The following is a 21,924-nucleotide window of genomic DNA, read 5'->3' as shown; positions in this document are numbered from 1 at the left end:
ACCTCTCTCAGGTTAGCCAGTCCGTTGTGCACTTAGGATCATGAGGAACCATTAAAGGCTTTATTGAAAGAACAGCCAAGTGGATTTTTTCCATCTACGTTGCTAATTTAGAAATTGCTATTCTTATTTTTTAAGATTTTTTTGAACATTAGTATTTGAACAGTACTTTTTTTTTTTATCATTAACTCATACAGGTTTAATTAAAAAAAAAAAAGAAAAATTATTAAAAAGTCACCCTGCACGCTAAACAGCCCACCCCCATCTTCTGTAGAGGTTCTATTTCAAAGAAACAGCACTAAGTTCCTTAGACTAAAGTCACCAATGCTATATATTTCAATCATCTGTAGAATGAAAAAAGTATGGACACAGTCAGAAAACCTCATCAATTGCAGAATTAAGCCCTGATGTGTTCAAAAACCCATCTGAGTGCTCCTAACAGGAAAATCAGAATAACAGTGAAATTTTGGGTGTTCCAGTATTCTGGCTAAAGGGGATAGTATGTTGTTCTCACATCAAGGACATAATTTACACTCGAAGAGCTCAGCTGATGACCAGTGCCACCCAGAACAGAAAACTCAGAAGGTTAACACTCATGGAATCTGTACTTCTTTCATTTTGGAATTTCACTAGCAACGTGAATTAGCTCACTGACAAAAAAGCTTTTGCAACTGTCGGATCCCGTGTGTGCTAAGACAGAAACTACTTTTAAATGAAGCGGAAACAAAGGGCATGATTTATCTTCGTTTCAAAAGAAAAAAAAGAGAAAAAAGTAGGGCATAGTTAAGGCTTCTACAACACTCCTGTAAGAGAGACCACTGAGATTTTCCTTATTGCCTTCTCTCAGTCCAAAGTAGAATTGAGCCAAAGAGTTTTATGCCTTGTAGAGTCATTTAAACACAAGAGCAAGACCATCAGCAGGAGAAAAACACTGGTATGTTTGGTCCTTTTGACCCAAGAGAGTTTCCTATTTTTCTCTGTAGAAGTACTACCCACATTTAGCCATTTCAAATTTAATCTTAATGAAGTCAATTACATTATTTTCTGGTTTACCAGAAACTGTGAGAGAATCTATAAAACCAATGAACTTCTAGATCATTATTATTGATTAGCCATAAAATTTTGTAACATTCACTTCATCATACTGCCTCTATCAAGGAATGGGGAAAGCTTCACAACAAGAAATCACATTAAAAGCATGCAAAGACAATTTACAATCCATTTTGTAGCATTCATTTTATAGTATGGCTTGAGCGATGACACAAATCTTTGTTAAAGAAGCGTATCTATGTTCCTTTTATTTCACTGTCCATACTTAAACTGTGGATAAATCTTTAGTCAGTTAATTTTTCAATCTTAAAGAGGGGCTAATGAGACAATATGTCCTGGAAATAAGTTATTTTCTATAATCAGGACAATTGAAATTAGAATAAAATCTTGACATGCTGATTTTAGGAACATTTAGGTTTGGCCAGTTAGAAGATAATCATTCTCACTTAAAGCAAAGATATATTATGCTTTATATTTAAGAATGCATTAAGTGCCAAATTTAAATTAAAGAAATATACTGAGGTTAATTGTCTTATCATTAAGAAGCACTAATTCATCCACTATTGCTGTGTAATCTTCTACATGAGCTATATTCAAGTACACCTGATATTTTAAGTTATATTTTTAAACACAGAAAGACTTTAAATGCCAACAGCTTCCAATAAACACAAACAATCATACATGCTCACTATATTTGAAAATACGACACTAATCACAGTAATATTACTTATTTAAAGTATCTAAATGTGCTTCCAAGTGCTCATTTTCAGGTCACTGTGTTTTAATTAGACACGAGCTGATATACTGAATGGACAGAAGCTGATAAAATAGTTTCCAGATTATTAGTGCTTGGAAAACAAAGGCCCTAATACACTAAAAAACAATGTGTATTAGAACACTGAATTTAAAATTCAACTGTCTAAGGAGGCACAGTGGCAAACAGACATGGCGTATCCTGTTTAGCAACAGCTAACAAAAATAGAACTGAGCAATACTACTAAAACTCTCAAAATTGTGCTAGGCCTGATAAGTAATAAAATATATTGGCAAAGAGCATATTAGTGTTTTAAAGTTGCATTAAGGACTGTACCTAGATCAAAATCCATTCAGCAGTAATTCATTATGCCATAGTGAGGAAAGGTAATGATGTCAGTCGTGTTAAAAGACTAAGCTAAACTCATGTTTTAACAAGAAAAAAAAACAGTTGAACAAATAAAAGAGAAGCAATTGACAGTGGCCATGAAATAGTTACTAGGGAGGGGAAATGTACCAGGAAAGAAAATATGGCAGCTAGAAATCAGCACCTAAATTACTCAAAATACCATGATCTACTGAAGTCTGTAGTTACATTACACATGACATTAGGAAGTTATTTTCTTTGAAATGAAGAGAGGTGGCTATTTCTAGAAAATGGAGAAAATTACATGTGAAATATACAGATTTAATCTGATTAATTCCTCCTTTCCAATGCTATGCTGAAATAAGTGCATTACCTAATTAAGCTAAGGAAAATAGGTATGAAGAGTCATACAAAAATACAGTCATTTAGCTTTTACAATATCTAAGGCATAGATCATGACAGAATTACTCTAATTTTCAAATCGTGCTGCTTTTTCTCTTTCTCAAGCAGGTAAGATTCAATTATAAGTTTTTCTGAAATATATGCTTTCTCTTATGGTAGAACTATTCTCAATTTGAGAATTTCTCAAAGAAAATTAGTATAGCTTACTTAAAGTAGGAGTTTATTTCTCAGGGTCTAGTATTAGAAGAATTCCTGTGGACAGACATTTAGGAAAGGATTACTTTTGCTGCACATTAAGTTATGTTCTTTGAGAATCCCTGTCTCAGTGACAAAAGCGAACCATAGTATCTTGATTTCAATGGCTTTAAATTTAAAAACTAGAAATCAGTGGGAACTGATTCAGAATACTCATATATGAAATGTATCACTAAGCATGACATTAAGTTATTAAGATATTAAATTTGAGAAGAACTCCACATCCCCAAGTAGCAGGCTTCATTGCTCTCAGGAATACACCTAAATTTTGAAGTTGATTACAATCACACAGACAAAAATTCAATTGGCCATTTTCCTAATATTGACCAAAAGCTTTTTCCTACAATTCATGCATCAGCTGCTGAAATTTTCTTACTAACAAAGAAAAAATGCAAATGTTCATAAGAATGTAAGATTTCTAAAGAAGGAAACTAATCTAGTATGTCAGTCTGTTGAGATAAATGAATCATTAAACATGAAGTTCTGAAACACAGAAGAATTTATTTTACAAAATATATGTGGACTTACAGTTTCACAAGTAAGACATCTGGTTTCATTAGTTAATGTTCCCTGAAAGATTTCATGAACCCAGGTTGGGTCTGGCGGGCTGTTATTTTCATTGTCGATGTTGCCATTAGGTAGGCGACCATTTTGTTTTTCTTGTTTTCTTTCCTCTTGCAAGATATCCGCAATTGTATTTAATAGATAGTTTAAGAATTCATGTGCATCCTGCTGCATGTAGTTATCAAAAAGCTCTACAAGATAAAACAACAGAAGGTTTTTTTTAATTAATTGGTTAGTGCCATACTACAAAAAAGTTTTTAAAAGAAGTCGAATTTCAAAACCAGTCTTTATTTCACATCTTGAATTATTCATGCAAGACAACACCAATCCAAAACACATACTTCATAAACTAGGCCAAAAATACAGGGTGTGGGAAGAGGGGAGGGTAAGTCAGCTTACATTCACAGAAATCTCTCTCAGCTGATCAGAATTAACAGAAGAGTGAACCAGTCTGCAAGAAAACTAGGGCATGACTCAACTACCTAAACACAGGTGTACATGTAGTGCCACCTGAAATGTTATAGCTCATCCCATCCAGCCTCCACGATGATTTGGATCTCCTACAGATGCTACGCTACCTCTGCCAAGCTTAGGTCAATGTCTTGGATAACACAGGGCATCTCAAGTGGCATTAGATGTTGGTATTTTCCAGAAACAAACTGAGAACTTATAACAGGAAATGTTTCATTATCTATATGTTCTATCACAGGAAGAACATGAACAATAAATGCTCAAAACATTGCTTTATTTATTTTCACTCTTAGGGTTTTAAGTCCACTGATGCTCTCTCATAAGCACAGTGTCATCAATATTAACAATAAAAATAAGATTAAGACTAAAAACTTAAAGATACTGATATTTTTAAACTACTTTCTTTCTCAAAGCTCTTTAAGTAAGGAAATATTTGCCTGAAGTTCTAGCCAGAGCAAAAGCAAACAGGTTTCAAATTAGGATTTCAAGTGATAAATAGATCTGTCTTTCAAGATCTGAAATATTGCTTCTGGAGATTGTTATATGTGGCACTTTTATTACTGGTGGACTTGTTGGATAGATGATAATAAATCCACTGTGCTTTCCGCTTCATGTCCTCAGTTTGTCAACATTTCTAAGCATTATAGTTTTAAGTTTAATCCAGCAGAAGGCGAATAGTTTCACTGGCACGTACTTGCGATGTATAAAAATGATACAGATTAAAGCATAAACTTGAACTCTCTTTCTTACAAGTCTACTCTCTTGTTTATGTTCAAATTGGTACTACCCTGAAACCATCATTTACTGTAGTCCCCTGGGATGTCAACCTAAGAAATTCTCTGCTGCTACAAATCCTCATATTAGGAATGGGACTAAGAAAACCATAAAGGCATTGAATCAGATTTAGTTATAGTTACTTCTTCTCTCTCTGACCAGGAATTGTTACAAGGAAATTTACCCGACAATTTAAAAAGCATTCTGTATCACTGGCTAATATCATACAAGTCTTTTAATGTGCGATTACTTCAATTAATTACAACTTGCAATTTGCCTGTAGCACAAGAATATACTAAGAGGCTGGCCTTTAGTGGAGGAATAGCTCCCAGGACTGGAAAGATGAATGAAAAAGATACTCAGTGAAGCTTAAATTTTGAAGTGCCTGCAGGAACTACATGGAAGCTTTATTATCATTCCCATGATGGCATCCAGGAGTAAACTTCAAATAGAAAAAAAAAATAATCCTGAGTTATTAGCACAGTAGGGAGAATTTGTGGCTAATCTAGATCATATAGAGAAGTTAAGTAGCGCAATAGGTCAGCCAAGAGTATGAACCCAATAGTTTATTTAGTGAACTACTACACTATTTTTGAGAAGACCAAGTTCAGCTCTGAATCTAACCAACTGTAAGGTCTTTATTTAAGCAAGTAAACCAAAGCAGAACAAGAGCTACAAGTCTCTTGAGGTAAAACACTTCAGAGGTTCTTCACAGCATCACATCACAGACCTCTCAGGGCTATGTGCCCAGTCAGTAAATTAGCATTAACTACAACAGAATGAAAGCTACACATTGTTCGGTTTATGATTAGAAGAAATTTAAGCAAACACAACAGTATACCTTCAGCTGACTTCAAGACAGCAGCTGCTTCCCAGCCAGTTAAGCTTTAAGGTCATTAATATATGTATGTTGTATTCAGACATTGAAAGTAAGGATGGAATAGCAGCATTGTAGTCTGGAATACATTATGTTCTCAGTCATCACCCTGATATAGCTGGATACTGACTGGAACAAAATCCAGATTGGTATTGCATACCTACCTGATTCTTTAACTGACTCTTCCTTAAAGTTCAAAATTATATACCTTTACAATAAGCACTTAATAGCACATATGATGTAATTGCTGCCTGACAATTTAGCCATTTATTTGTAGAAAAGGTGAGGTATCATTATTGAAGAGACCCAAAAAGCCAAGAGCTGAACTTTCACATCTGATTTCTCTAATGAAGATTTTCCAATTGCCTTATCCTGCTTAGAAATTTAGTGTCATGACATAATTAAGCATTAAAAAGAACACTTCCTAAAAAGAACTTACTGGCCCCTGTGGTTTACTTTCCGCTTTCCATTTGAACCATTCTCCACACTTGTCATAGTTAGTCAACATTCATTGACATAATGAACTATTTCTGTAAATGCATCCACATAGAGCATACTTACTCAAGTATACTTACCAAAGATTTGAATGACAGTTTTCTATTCTGCATAGATAAGAGACTGTACATTACCTGAGAGCTTTTCTTAACAATATTATTACAGCCCTTAGCGTGCATTTGCTGGAGGAGTCACTTCAAATTAGGAATGTCATTATAATAGTTTATTTCTTTTTACTGGAGAGATGGTCATCATAACATTTAAACACTTTTTTAGTCTGCATATATAGTATTGGAGAGACTACAATAGTATGAACATGTCTCTTGCAGCAGTGTTAAATATGGTACCTCATACAGTTTATTTAAATCTAGCGGTTATTTTCTAGAAACAAATTTAATTATTTTTATAAAAATGTATCCAAATTGAGTAAGTAGATTACAAGGTTTCATTTATATTTTAACATGGAATTATTTTCTAAAACATTTTGACCAATTAGCCCTGCAGATGAGAAACAAGAAATATTAAATCTCTGGAAATCTCTTGAAATTTAGGATATCAGTTATACTCAAAAAAATTAAGCCAAAACTACACAGTGATTTTAAAATTCATTAATCCTTTTTAAGCTAGATTCTTGCAGGACATCTTAACATCATTTCCACACATTCAGTTTGGTAGACTGATTCCTGCATTCAAAGAGTAATCTTTTCTTAAACACAGAACTTTTACACTTCTACATGAAGAGAGAGAGACAAGGATTCTCTCTCAAAATGGCTCCAGGGTTACACCCTTATTCTAGGGTCACCTCTTCTTTATACTGCAGCACCAAGAACACCTTCCATGCGTAACAAATATGTAGGTATTCCACTATGTCAGAATTAAATCATAATTGCTATGATTATTACACAAGAAAAAGAAAAAAGTTACCATTTTCTTTTCGTAATCTTGTTATAAATTTCTTGGGAGGTATTACTCCAACTTTTTTCTTCTGGGTGGCTATACTGTGGAAGAGATCAGCTAAGCATGTAAGGAGATTTTCTTTTTTTCTTGGTTGACTCTTGTATGCTAAGACTTTGTCTCGAAATGGTCGACAAAAATAAAGTGCCTGAAGAACTGAATTGCAGTAGCATGTATTCCCGAACTATAAAATAAGAGAGAGAATTATTAGGTTGCACTGTATTACTGTAGACAGGTAAAATTAAATCCAAAGTATAAGAGAATGCATAAGCAGGGGTAAACTTTATGCAAATCATTTCTTCTTGATTTTAAAACAGTAAAGCTATTTCTGTATTGCAAAGGATTAACACACTGTATGTAAATGCAAGAAAAACCTATGTAAATTTGAACCATACTATATAATTTTGTCTCATCTGTAAATTTATTAGTAATATTTTGCATTTACTTGGGTCAAAATGTTCAACAAATAACACCATTTCACAGCTCCCAAAATATGCCCAGGTAAAAATATCTATCCATCTACCACAAGTCAGCCACAACAGTAAGGAACAAGCACAGCATGACCTTGTACTGTGAAGAAATTCAGCTGTAAATTGCGAGCTTCTCAGACACTTCAGAAATTGGATTCTCCAAACCTTATTAGTTGTGATCAAAGTCAGAAATCACTGCTTTAACTTGTTTGTACATTTTCAATTCTCATTTTAGGGTGACAGGATTGGCATTCGGGAGTTTTCTTAAAACAATGCAACATGGCTTGTTTAGGGTTCAAAGCTATGGCACATGTGGCTGGTAGTTTCAAATCGAGACTGAAAGGAATGCACAATTCGGACATGCGCATTTTGAAGGAGACACACCACTGAATTTAAAGGGGGCAAGCAGAGTCAGCAAGAAAAGCATCTGTAACCCCCTTTGTACCACGATGCTCTAGATGTCCCTCTTCCCCAGACTCTTTACAGCGCTCAGGCACTTGAGTCTTGCAATCACTGACAGTCTCCAGCTCACCCCAACCCTGCAAACCTCCCCATCACCTCTGTGAAGCCCTCATGAGCTGTCAGTGGATAGAGACACTCTCATTTTATGCTGCCCTCCTCCAGTGAAACCTATTATCTAACACTGAAAGTGTGAGAAAAATCTTTATAAGGCCCTCAGCAAGCAATCCAACCTTTCAGCTGCAGTCACTCAACCTGCAAATTGAGCCACATACCCACTACACACACTCTGTAAAATGTGAAAATAATGTTCATATTTACGTTTTATATAAAGATAGTAGCATATATGGTAGCAAATTCTAAGACTATATTGTGATGGGGAGACTCTTATATAGCAAAAAGAGTGCATTTAGAGATAATTTAAGTGCAGGTTCTTTCAAGAAAAAAAGAACTAAAAGCTCTCACATTTTAGGAATAACAGGGAAATTACTGCTTTTTGCTCTCTTCTGACTGAGACAAACAAGAGCACCATGCAATTTAATCACAAAACTGGAAAGTAAATTGTTTTCCCTTATTTTAAATTAATGAAATATGAAGAACTACTTTCTAAATACCCAAGACACACTCAAAGAGTGAGTAAGAAATTTATTTTTTAAAAAGATATTAAGAAGTCTTAAGATCTCCATATTAAAAAGTGAAGAAATTAACACCTGCTATTTTTATTTATTTAAGCTAGGGAAAATGCTTATATTGGCTTCTTCATGGTCCAAATCTGCACTCAAGTAGGTGAATGAACTTGAGGAAAACCAGGGCTTTTCTCCTTAAAGGAAGCAGATGAAATCACACAGTAGTTTATGTCAAAACATTTAATATTTTAAGCTATTTATGAGTTTATAGTTAGAAATAGCCATAAAAAGATAACTACATTAAAATGTTGAGAAATTTCTTAAAATTAAATCAAATAGAAGTGCCAAAATTTCTACAGCAAGTGTCAAAAGATGAAAAGGTGGCAAATCAGAAACTTCATAACATTCTTATTTTAAAAAGGAATAGTCTGATGATAAATTAATTAGAATGGCAAACATGCAGTGAGAGATGACCAAAATAAGAAGCAACAGAGAAGTCAGAACACTGAACAAAATTCAGATTAATTTAATACGAATTTATGTTAACCTACATGCCTGTGGGTAGGAAATAAAAGCAAGCAGATTAAGTTCATAAAAGGTTTTCTTCAACCAAATTCAGAAAGACAGTAGGCAACAGAAGATTGAAAACAAAACTCCTGAAAAAAATTTAAATAGTTCAACATTTGTTTTCTATCTAAAGCATCTTTATCGCTTCAAAACCTAAAAGCTTTTTAAAATAAAAGCTTCCAATCATTAAAAAACTATAATGGTACCTGTACAAAACAACAAGGGAGAAAAGGTGGGGAGGTTTCTAGACTAGGCAAATAGCAATTTGTTACACGAATAAATGCTGTTCTTACCAGCATTATTACTTTACTTCCCATCCAATACAAAAGCACACCCTTCATTTAGAAAACACCCAAGACCTTGCTCTGGTGTCCCCGTCCTCCCACCACCTACTGAACTTATACTTCTCTTTCTAATTCTGCTTCTTCAATACTCAGCTCTTCGGCTAACCTGGCCAGCAGACACCTTCATTTTCCCCTTACTTTACAGTTAGCACTACCTCAGAAGCACAACACTTGCAAGATGTGCAAGCACTGCGCTGCATAATGAAACGCTTGTGAAGTCTGCCTCAGAATAGCAGTAGAAAACTGTAAGAAAAACCATCATTGTAGTTTTGTATCTTACAACTGCCAGCCTGTACGGGATACTGAAACTTCTCTATCTCATTCAGGGGAAGGTAATAGAGACTATATACAGTGGAGTTATTTCAAACCGTGTTTTCAACTGGTTTATTGCTTGTCTCCTTGTTTCTGTGAGGACCATCTTAAGATGTGCATATCTAGGAAAAGTGAAAAAACCACATTTTCTCTTTTCAGTTCATATTGTTCTGTTCTAAATTCTGAGATATCAGATTATTTCCTTTCATAAAAATACTGCACTCTGTATGCTTCCCACACACACCACTTTTTTTTTATTTATTCCGAAATCAAAGTTACAACACCCCAACCTGTGTGGAAATTAAAAAAAAAAAAAAAAAAAAGAGACAATCGGGAAGGTTGCAATAAAACCCCCACACACTCACTAAGACCCACAGCCTTATAGTTTACTCTTCCGATGCAACATACAACTGGGAAGAAACTTGATTGTTGAACTCCACAGATCTACAAAAACGAACAACAGATCTACAAGAACTTAGATCCGCTTAAAATACCATCTTTGTGCAGCTCTAGGGTTCCTCCCAACTCTGATGCATTGGCAGCTCTGACAACTTTTATTTGTTGCAATGGGCCACGCCAGTAAATAGGATTTCTCCGAAACACACAGATCCATTGCAAGAGACCGAATAACCAAATCTGGTAAACTGATGAAGAGCTACTAAAGTAGCTCTTATGAGATGAAAAACGTTCGTTATTTCATACTCACTGGATAAAATAATTGATTTAATTTCTGAAGCACGCAGATTTAAATAGTTTGCGTTACTGCACTGTAGAGGGAAAGAATGATCGGGAGACTTGACATGCCTGATTGTCTGTGTGTATGGGACATCATACCACTAACATTTTCATCCTACCATGTATCTTAAATATTTCCTGATGATTTAGTGAATGGTATTGTCCTTTCAAGCCCAAGCTGAGTTTTCCATTTAGAGCTTTCATTGACAGAATCAAACATCCCATCAACCACCTGGTCTTGCATATGCTTCTCATAATTGTCCTTTCTTAATTCCTCTTTTACCTCTCAAATTGTTCTTTCAGCACATCCTCTGAATAATCCCTAAATGCTGCCACAAAGCTGGAGAGGAGATAAGACAGTGCTTCTACCTTTCCTTCTTTTACACCACCTCTGGGTAAATGCTACATTTCAGAATTGTCATCTTTATCTAAAATCCTGTCCTGCATTCCAGACATCTCAAATAGCTAGCTATCACACAGTTAGAAGAGAGCTATTGATTTCCACATTATCTCCACTTTTTCCATTACTCTGGACAAAGTTAGGACAAACAAAATCAATAAACAAATTAGAAAAAGTTAGCAGTAAATGTTAATGAACATCTAAGAGCTTCACTTCTTGTAATTGCTGTAAAACAATTAGAGAAATCAATGAAGGCAAAAATTGTGATTTCTATCACTTCTCAATTTAATAGTACTCTTAATTTAAAATAGTACTCTTAATTTAATCTAATTATCTAATATTTCTTTTAATTATTATTATCTCTGTCATTCTTTCTGAATGGCCACTGGCCACATATAGTTTGCTAATGAAAAGGTCACTACCTTTCCTTTTCCTGACAGATTTAAATTCTGCAAGCTTATTACGTATTTATGGCATATACATACTGTGTTAGCAAACACAATTTGTAGAACAGATCCGAAAACCACCCAAGCAACAATATGACTGAATTTCCTTAGCCAACCACTGTGTCTGAAAAACACAGCACTAAGCATGCCATAGATGTAAATTCCATTTTACTGTTTGTTACAATTCAAAGAATATTGATGCATAAAACCTTATTGTTTGAAGCTAAAATAAGCAACATTCCTGTACTACACAGAAACTTAAGAGCACTCTGAGATATCTTAGCTGCCTGACTCCTATGTGTATGGTTGAAGGCAATGACTTAAAGACAGATCTCCCCTCATATTTCCTACTCCCTCTTGACTACAGAAAGACAGAATTTGTTGATATTCATTATATATTAGGAAGACTGTCCTTTACTGAAACTTTTCTTAAGGGTACAAAATATGTAAAACTTCAAGATTAGGTATACAATACAATTTTACTGTTAAATCTTAAATCCTCTCTGGACTTGGACAAGAAATTAGGAAAACAGGTTATCTCTCAACAGAATAAGAGATTTGAGAAAAGATAAGAACAGCTACAATGGAAAGCCTAAGCTCTGCTACAGAACTAAAAACAAGTATTAACAGCTAAACTACTGTATTTCCTCTTTTCAGAGAAACAATGTGCCATTTTGAATGTATTTCAACTTTCACGAGAAAGGAAAAAAATGACTAATTTAAGTCATGGCATTTGAGATGCATGTAAGTCATCTTATCAGTAAGAGTGTTTACTGACTGCACAGCGTATACTCAGATTGCAGACTCTTGAACCTGTCTGTGCTAAGAACCTAGAGGTAGAGATGCATGTTACAGTAGCAGGACATCATTAGAAGTAATTAGTTTTGTTAAGAAAAGCAAGATGATAGCTCTCATTAAATCAACTTGGTTTAAATATATACTTTCTGAAGCCCCAATAAAGACAATATTTTTTCATTTCAGAATAATTCAATTTCTAACAAGATACACTTTCATGGATAATACCAGAAATTAAAATTTAAATTATTCCTTAAAACTAATGATTGAATCGAGTAATTCAGTATGTTTTTTCCATCACTGCTTTCCCCTTTGAGCTCAGAATTTTTTAAAAATCTTATTACAAATAGCAGATGTAACACTTCATATCAACAGTCTTTCAGATCTTTTTCTTTCACTGTATTGATTCACTTAGATTAGCATATTCTGAACTACAAGTTACCTATTTTAAATTTTTAGACGTACATTTTAAGCGAGAAAGTAATTTTAAAAATACCCTACAATTAGTAAAATAAACTATTAAATACACAGTCCAATTTCAACAATTATTTCAATAGCATATTTCAACAAATACACTGAATATTGAAACACATTTCAGTAAGTATGTATATTCAATGACTATATCTTTCAGTTGTGTAATTATTCACTCAGTTGCAGTCTTGTAATTTAACAAATCCACTTGTGCATGGCATTTCAAAGCAATGAAGGTATGGACTGAAACTTACATTAACCAAACCAAAATAGTGCTCATTGACTGGAAATTGTTCTGGACCAATCTCTTTCTCCAAAGCTGAGGCATTCGCGCCCTAGATAAAACAAAAGCAGTAAAATATTAGTGTTGTAACTACACATACAGTGAATTTAACTAGTTGAGAAAAAAGATGAAGTTTTTTGGCATGAATAAATGATCAAAACAATTAACCAACCAAAAAAACCCCCCAAAACCCTGGCCACAACTACAGACCTTGCTAACACCAAAGCGGTATCTTCAGATGTCAGACCATAAGACTTTGGGTTTACTAAGCTTACTTACACTGAGGCTCTCTCTAGTCAGGAGGGAGGAAAACAATAATAAATGAGAGACTGCATATTGAAAATGGATGAAACACCTTCCTGTCTGCACCCTGGAGGGGGGAAAAAAGTGGAGTTTGTGATCCAGCTCAACAATTACACACGGCAAATTAACGAAACCTGTTCCGTTAGTCTATTGCTTAAGGCAAAGACAAACTTGTAGGCAGGATAATATTAGCTATGAATGCAGAAAAATCAGTCAAGTTCTCTGTTGATCTGCACTCTCAGGACGTTTAGCTTGTTCACAAAACCATTTCACACAGGTCTTAAAGAAGACAGCAAGTCTTCTGTGCCGTAACTTAATGCTTACATACTTATAATAAAGAACTTAACACTCTTTCACCACAAGAAAATTATTTCAACATAATCCAAAATACCTTAAAGATATGTGTTTCCAAAACATTTCAAAGTTATATCATTTTAATATATTTTCATGCAATTACACTGCTTTGTTGTTCTGTATTTGTTATTTTCAGAGTGGATCTTCTTTAATAACAATTGCATTAATACAGTATTGCAAAGCAGGTGATACAAGGCCAAATGGTGAGCTCCTCTTAACAAATGTAATTTTCATACCGTATAGCACATTTCAGAAAAAGTTTAGAAATGCAGATTGTTCATAGGAAGCAAAGAGAATGGAAATATGAAATGTTGAAAGTGATTTGCTAAATACCTTGAACTTTGTAAAATTAAAAGACAACATAGTGCAGCTAGTGTTGGTGTGCATTACAAATGCTGCAGCCTTTGCCCAACAAATCTGTTGGGTCTGATCCTCAAAAAGAAATCAGAGAGGGTAACTTTGGTTACTCTGTGGTTCCAGCTGATGACTGTTGATTTAACTGGTGCAATAAATATTGGGTTTCAAAGGAAAAAGAGGTTTTTATTTAGAGACAGAAAAACCTCTACTCTGGAAAATTCGGAGAACAAAACCCCCTAGCTTTCTATGAGCTCTTACACTGATTGCTTTTAGAGAAAAGCAAATGTATCCAACTCTAAATCCCATTTGTTGCACACAACAACACAGAGAGAGAGATGCTCTATCAAACTAATACATGAGCATGAATATTCCAGTCTAAAGTCAGACCTAAGTGAAGCTAAAACAGCACATAGTATACAGCAAAGAATCTTAAAAACAGATGCAATTCCCTCCCAACAAGTTCTTTCTTTACACCAAAGATGTAGCAAATAGCCCTGGACATTACAACAATAAAATTAAATCAAATTCACAAACTGCATTGAAAACAGCATGCAGGATTTCACAGATTAACTACAGATAGAGGGAAGGGGGATAGAATTAAAATTAGGACTGTATCAAAATGTATAAAATTAAAATGAAACTATTATGTGGTATCTGCCATGACGTGATTGTGGTACTGCAGAACTTAAGAGTGGTTACGCGATCTAGCTTAGTAGTTCTGAAACTGGAAACACATGGTCAAAGGCCCATTAGGAGGTAACAACTTTAATCAGAATAGAGCAAAAGACAGCAAAACTCCACACTTGAGACAGTACAGCTTTGCTCCATTCACAACACAGCCCCAGCTGCTTTTTCATCAGTCATATCCCCTGCAATTATCCAGTATGAGAAAGCCTCTCCTTTACTAGGGATTTGGCTGCAGGGCTTACTACGTTAGAAGCAGTTCTCAAATATCAATGTTGGTGGTAAGGAAAAGGGGTATAAACCCTCATTTAAGATTAAAGCACTCCACAACTTCTGAATATTTAGTTTTGCAGCCTTATGAAATACACCCACGAGCTCTGGCGAGGTGGATGCTATTTACAAATAAACTAGACAAAAAAGAACTGTGGAGGCCTTTTTATTCTGTTGTTAAAATCTCTACTTCTTTAAAAATAAATAAATTCAAGAGCAGGCTTTTAGGAAATTCTTTCTCTTTTCGAAGCTAGGGTGGAGTAGCTGCTTTATTCTATCTTTGGAAGGAAGAATATTATGGTATAAACTTTGATGTTTCTGCTTTGTACAGACCTGAACACTGTATTTAGTCTTCTAGCACAGTAAAGATCCTGACTTAGCAGTAAGAAAGACATGTTAAGATACTCCAATATTGTTATGGTTTTCTGATTATTAAAGGCTGTTTCATTCAAGGCTTAGACTTTCACATGATTTCAAAGCAACTGCATTATCTATGTTTGAATGCAGTTGTTTATGAATGTTTTATTACTACAAACCAGCATGGATGTTTTACACCATTATAAAAACCCTCCAGCTACTTCAGACTTCCCTCTACAGCTCTCTTTTTTGTCTGTCATAAAGGATGTTATTCCTCCACCCAAAGTAATCATTTATACTGTGCACGGTGTGTTGGTTCAGAGAGTGAGAACACAGTATGCAGCAGGGGCTTTAAAGAGTATGCTAAAATGCATGTTCACATCTGTCCCAAAAAAGATATTTTTAAACCTAACTATTCCTCACTGCAAAACATTTCCCATTCATTATTACAGTACACATTATCCATCCCAGCTGACCCTTCCATTATGCAAATACAGGTGCAGAGGCGAAGCACTGCGACACCACCAACTATTATGGTACCATATCATCTTTTGGACAAGAGGACAGCAGAGGTTTAAGGCCTAAGTGGAGTTTATCTCTTTCCATCAGCCAAGACAGACTTACTGGACTTGGGATCTAGACTTGGGAGATTTCAGTCTGTGCTGTATGCTGCAAAGTATGGAATTTCTTCCTCTGCCACTTAATCGGGATGTGGGAGGATCCCAAAATGAATCTCTGGTTTTTTTGAGGGCTTACTCAACAAGCCATACAATAGGTGCTCAGTCCCCACACAGCAACTTGGTTTTGACATTGTGCAGGGGACAGAAAGGAACATCATCAACGTTGGTTAATACACCCACCTCCAGTTTCCCCCACCCTTCTGAGCAGAAGTACATGAGGTCATTACCCCGAACTGGGAAGGAACAGAGGCACAACAGAAGTCTAAAAAAACTAATACTGCAATAATACTGGCATTTACCAGTTTCTGCATCATATTAGTATAAAACCTATAAATCACCAAACACTGCCTGACATAACCCCACTTCCAGCACAGAGATAATTATACGAGCATACAGAACGCATGTTTGTCATAGTTAATGTAATACAGCTTTACCAAGTTCGAACACAATATGAAATCAAGATTTGCTTAACTTTTATTTGTTAATGAAAACGATCCTGGAAGCAATGTTAAAGTATCAACGATTACAAAAGAGTCCTCACACATAATGAAAAGTTAAGTGTAAAGCTGAACTGCTGTACACTTCATCCTGGGTTTAACTTCAAACTGATATGAGATAAATCATACGTAACCTTAGTTTAACCATGTTCAAATCATTTGAACATTTACTGCTTATTTCCCCCACCAAGTTAAAGAAAAACGCTACGCTGCTGGATTTTTCAAAGATCCCCTTAGATGCTAAGTTCTTAATGAAGGGATGAGAATCCGTGTTTACCATGGAAGGCCCTTAATCAACTTTTATTTCCAAAAGAGCTTGAGGTTTCTATAAATTAACACATTTAACATAAACCAAATGACTGTTTTATTTCAGTTTAGTGGAATAAAAGCCCAGAAAACACAGCAGGAGAGAAAAGTGTAGTATCTTTTAATTAAGTACAGTTGAATTTTCCCGATTTTCAAGTTTTACAGATATACATTCTCCCAAAGTTCTAAAACAAACTAAAAAAAGCTCTGATATTGTACATTTCAACAGAAAAGGGGAAAAATATAAAGTGCAGACACCTGATGGGGTTTTTTGTTTGTTTAGTTTTTCACTTGCTAAAGTAATAATATCGTTAAATGCCATTTCTACTTTTATTATTGCCTTTTCTCACTGCCTCAGAGGTCATGCTATTGTGGTGCTACATGTTGAACTAGTACTCCTGAGACACCCTGACAGCTAACATATGGATAATCTAACTGGAGCCAATCTGTCAAGCAAATCAGCTGCTTGTGATCCTGACATACACACTCTGGGTTTCAGAGGTTTTTTGCTAGATTAGTTCTAGGCTGGCTTTGTGACTGAACACCCAGCTGCAGCTGAACTATATTGCTTGATTTAGTTTCCTCCAAAAGCTATCTAGTTTGTGCACTCTACTACTTCAAGATGCAAACCAAAGTATGGTAAATTGGGATGCCGGGGAGAATCACTTCAGAACTGCATACACCTTACCTGAACTAAAACACTAACAAAAATTAACCTGGCACTTCGTCTAAAGAAAAAAAATACATGTCACCCCATATTAAAAATACTGTCTAAAAAAGTGTCAGCAAGCAGGCAAACAATTTCAGTTTTAAGTGTCTTACCTTGTTGTTATCATCCAACCTAGTAGGCACCACTTCTCTTACAAAGACTTGATTCATAACCAGCCTAATGTGCCTTGAAGATTACACTGGCATTAGTCTTACTGGGGTGGGATAGGGGCTTTGATCTATCCCTTTCTAGAATTAGTTGATAACTTGGTGGGTCACCTTTTCAGTATTTTGCTGTAACAGCTTTATCCTCTAGCTTGAGTTGTAAATTTCCTGAGTAAAACCAAAAATGTCCCCTTTAAAAGAAATTTCTTATCTCAAAACTTGCATTTGCTATCAAAATTCTGAAAATCCATTTCTCCCTTCACACATGCACTATGCTAGATGCTACAATGCTCTCCACCTCCCTCGAGAAACAAGGAACGATAAAGATAAAAGGTGACTCACATAACTAAACCGTGTTGCATAGGTCTATGTAAGCCCAATTTTTTAAACATGACCTTAGCTATAGGTAAGCGAACAACACCACCGTCAACACCCACAAAACAGAACTTCTGTTCTTCCTAGCGACAGAAAGACATTACAAGGGAAACTCAGTAACTGGGAAGAGCAATGTTTTCCTGAACAAGAATAAAACATTAAAAGTGTAAAATTAATTTCATAAAAATAAAGCTCGATATAGAAGCACTTATTTACTAGTGCTATATTTTTTGCAATGTATTAGAAGATTCTTCCTTGTCTGTGCCATTAGTGAAGGTATACAGAATGTCATAGTCTACACTAATTAATGCACTGACTGATGGAATCCTTTGTTAAAGAAGAAATACAAAATTCTACTCTTCCAGTTATGTTTTATCAGAATAGGTGAATTCATACTTTTCCATGTATTTATATGAATCAGGATTAAGAGCAAACAGAATAGCTATATTAAATCAGTTCTTATCTGTTGTTTCTACTGCAAACAAAATGGGAATGCGTTTTTCATATTGTTTCTAGCCCAGGAAGCAGAAGTGAAATATGCTGAGTGGGATTCGTTGTTCATTTATTTGCATTATATTAACCTTTTAGAAAAATCAGACTAACCTAATCACCCAAAATGTGTGGGGAAGAAAAAAAGAACACGTTTGCTCAATCGCTTTTGTTGATAAACTGCACACTGTGGTGTGTTTCACATGCTTTTTTAACCCACATAATTCCTGTTTCGTAAGAACAAGTATGTTGCTTTTATAATTTCTAATTTTCATGGAATTATAAAAAGAATCTGAGTTTACGAAAAATGGTTAAAATGTTTTCCAGTTCTGGTCTACTTATGTTAATACATCATTCTGGTTCTACACTACAAAATGATCTAGATTTTTTTTTTTTTGCCCTCAACTGAAAGATCAGATAGACCTTTTTTGAAATAAGTAATTTGTTAAAAGCATTCAACTTTAGCAAACTTCCTAAGCTAGGAAAACAAAAGTTACCCCCTATGCAGGGCTTTCATATACCTCTTTCCTTCAACAAATTTGAAAGAGAAAAGTAGACAATATCAATTAATGGACAGACATCCTTCTACCACATTTTTACAGAATCATTCCTAGAAGTTTCAATGCAAATTAGTTGCTTCAGTACTTTAAACAGTAAATACAAAGACTATATAAATGACCAATCTAAATATCCAAGCTTTGTCTAGGATCAGTTTTTCCCATTGACACAGCTAAAAATTCTGTCAGCCAGACTACAGTCCAAGTTTGTATTTCATTGTTTCTTCATGCTCAGAACTTGCAAGGTGAATATATGTATACATACTGGTAGAAGGAAAAAGGAACATTTACATAATTGGAATTATCCAACTAAGTAATATGCCAACCAAATAATTCTCTGTGCTGGTATAAATATTGCTTTACAGCTACACAACTTCAGGGATTTTTTTCTTCGTGTCTCATATTTGACATTTGTTTTATATTTAGTCAAATTCATATTTTGATGTAAATTTAAAACAAATTTGTCTAAATTAATTAGTATACTAAGCAGCATCACAAACCCAGTATTTTAAAGAGCAAATGTACAGACTCATCTTTTATTACCATACTGTAGCATGTTACATCTACAAAAATGATGATGACAAATGCTACAATCATGTTTGAATCTTAATGTCATATTTATCATGAAATATTCTCCTGATAAGAACTCCAGCAGATCAGTGAACCTCCCTACTGTGGTTTAAGCTCTTACCCAAACTGTCTAACAAATACTCCAAAATCTAATGTGCTTGCAACAGAATCACCGCAACAAAACACGTGCCTGAACACCCCAGTCCACTGATCAAGGCGGATTCAGGTCATGATGCCAGAGTGAAACGCAGTGGCTGAGACACAGCACATGTTCCTTCTTGCCAACCCTGCTACACAAGCAAGTCAGACAACTGGATAAAGGAATACCATAACATGGCTATTTTGTCTGTGTTACTTTAGTCCTCTCCTCTTTTGCTTTCTTTTCTATCACGTCCTCACTTTGAAGCTATGTTTTTTCACAACTTTTCCCTCCTTGCTGTAACTCTCAATTCTCACTTCTTCCAGCATGTGTCTTCTGTACACCTTCCTGTGGAATCTGTTAACTTGATCATCAATTAATGTTCAAGTATTATAATTTGTGCTTCAGAGGAGACACTGCAATTAGAAGGAACAGGAGTGAGTACACCATAGCCATTTCTGGCTGACTGCAAACTCTGGCAAACACCAGTTTACATTAAGTGCAGATTTCACAATCAGGTTTGAAAACCCTGTTGTAAACAAATAATTCCTTAAGCAGTAATGAAGTCCATATATGTATACCTATCTCACAGTTAGTTATAAAATTTTCCTGCAATGAAATGTCTGTATAAAGCCTCTGCTCTGACATTTGAAGTAGGTGCACTGCAACCTTCCTTCAGCTGGGCACTTCCAGGGTCTGTTTCCCCTAATCTGCCTTTTTTTTCCCCCCACATGCTTGTTTGAACTTAAGTACCTGAGACCTCTTCACCCTTGTCAAATGCGACTCAAACAGGCAAAAGGGTACTGCTGACAGTACCCTTAGACAGGAGACAAGCAGGAAAAGGACAATAACCAGCCATTCAGTATGACTCAAGTCTTAATCCTTCCAAAAACAAAACAAAAATTTGGATTGTAAGGTATGCACAGACTCCTCATGCAGAACACACTGTTACATCATACAATCACCATCTACCTACAAACTACGTATTTGATGTCAGTGTTGGGGAGCTGAACTGATCACTGAAGACATTCAGTGACACTGACCCTGTATATAAGATGCTAAACTGGCAGACAGAGAAGGGAACATGTAGACAAATACCTGAAACACAAAAGATTTTCATGTCTAATGCTACAGTTTCTAGATTAGCATCATTTTTAAAGTTCATTAAACTTTTCCAGGTTGTGCTAACGTAATCAACCAGTTTCTAGACGAAACACTGAAAAACAAGCGCTACTACCATTTCAGCTTCCTGTATGAGACTGACATCTTTGTAGCTTTTAAGCTACAAAGATAATTTCTATCTTCTCTTTGCTTCAGCTACTATAAAACTTGATACCTTTCAACTGCTGGCAAGTGTTTGCTGGATTCTAGACAACAGAAGCAAAAGTCAGACATACTAGATTCAATCTCTATTTTATGGTGAGTATAGCTTGGGGCACATCTTCATTGCAGTTAGCATGGGTTACTTTACCATTTCTCAGCCATGCATAAAACCCCCCTATAATTCAGTCAGGTAAGACTTTGACTGCAGTTTAATGCGTGGATGAGGGTAAAAGACCAAGTTCTGCTTTTACTGCAAAAAACATTAAAAAAAAAAAAAAATCATACAATCATACAGTTTTAACTTCATGCATTTTGCAACAAGAACAGTAGCTAAAGCACTCAAGGCCAAAGGTATTTTCCAGTGCTTTTCCACAAACTCCAGCCTTGTAATTACGACTTACTACAGGACAAGGAACCATAGGAGTGGTGCTATAGAGCAAAGAAGTCCAAGGAAGCTCAAAGGGATACAACACTAGGAGACAGTACTACAGGAAGAGCTCTGCCATCACTGGTATGAACAATATTGAGGCCAAAGCAATATTGTTTGGCCAAACAACCAAACAATATCTATACTGAGCATAGATCAATGAACTAGTGAAGCATGCAAAAGAACCAACCATTTGTAGACAGAATGTGCTCTTGTAAGATCATCTCAAAAGGCACCATGGCTAACAAACTAAAAATACTAGATATCGCTCTTCACTGTACCCACACAACCTGCCAGTACTGTAAAATGTAATATATAGCTTTCTAGTATTCAGAGCTTGAACAACAAGGATAAGATGCATAAAATCTAAGTGAGTCAGCAGAAGTGAAACTTGAATTTGGATATAAAAAAGGAAGTCGTGAAATGCAGGACTGCAATGAAAGAGCGTCTTCAATATAGTTCCAGGCTGCTCTGTTACAAATAAAAAGTGTATGTG

At 35.3% G+C, this 21,924-nt stretch overlaps 1 protein-coding gene across 1 annotated transcript in view; it reads right to left on the bottom strand.

Moving 5' to 3' along the window:
- The window catches only part of USP12 (ubiquitin specific peptidase 12), a 36,450-nt gene that overhangs the window by 11,937 nt on the left and 2,589 nt on the right, over nucleotides 1-21,924 (bottom strand). Inside the window, exons 2-4 of the mRNA XM_074815946.1 lie at nucleotides 12,839-12,919; nucleotides 6,930-7,143; nucleotides 3,353-3,579 (exon numbers count right to left, since the gene is read on the bottom strand). Of these exons, the coding sequence (XP_074672047.1) occupies nucleotides 3,353-3,579; nucleotides 6,930-7,143; nucleotides 12,839-12,919 (522 nt within the window). The remainder of the gene's footprint in view (nucleotides 1-3,352; nucleotides 3,580-6,929; nucleotides 7,144-12,838; nucleotides 12,920-21,924) is intronic.

Source organism: Strix aluco, chromosome 2 (genome assembly GCF_031877795.1).
Source record: "Strix aluco isolate bStrAlu1 chromosome 2, bStrAlu1.hap1, whole genome shotgun sequence".
In the NCBI taxonomy this organism is placed as follows: Eukaryota; Metazoa; Chordata; class Aves; order Strigiformes; family Strigidae; genus Strix; species Strix aluco.
This window is presented reverse-complemented; position numbering and strand designations above follow the sequence as displayed.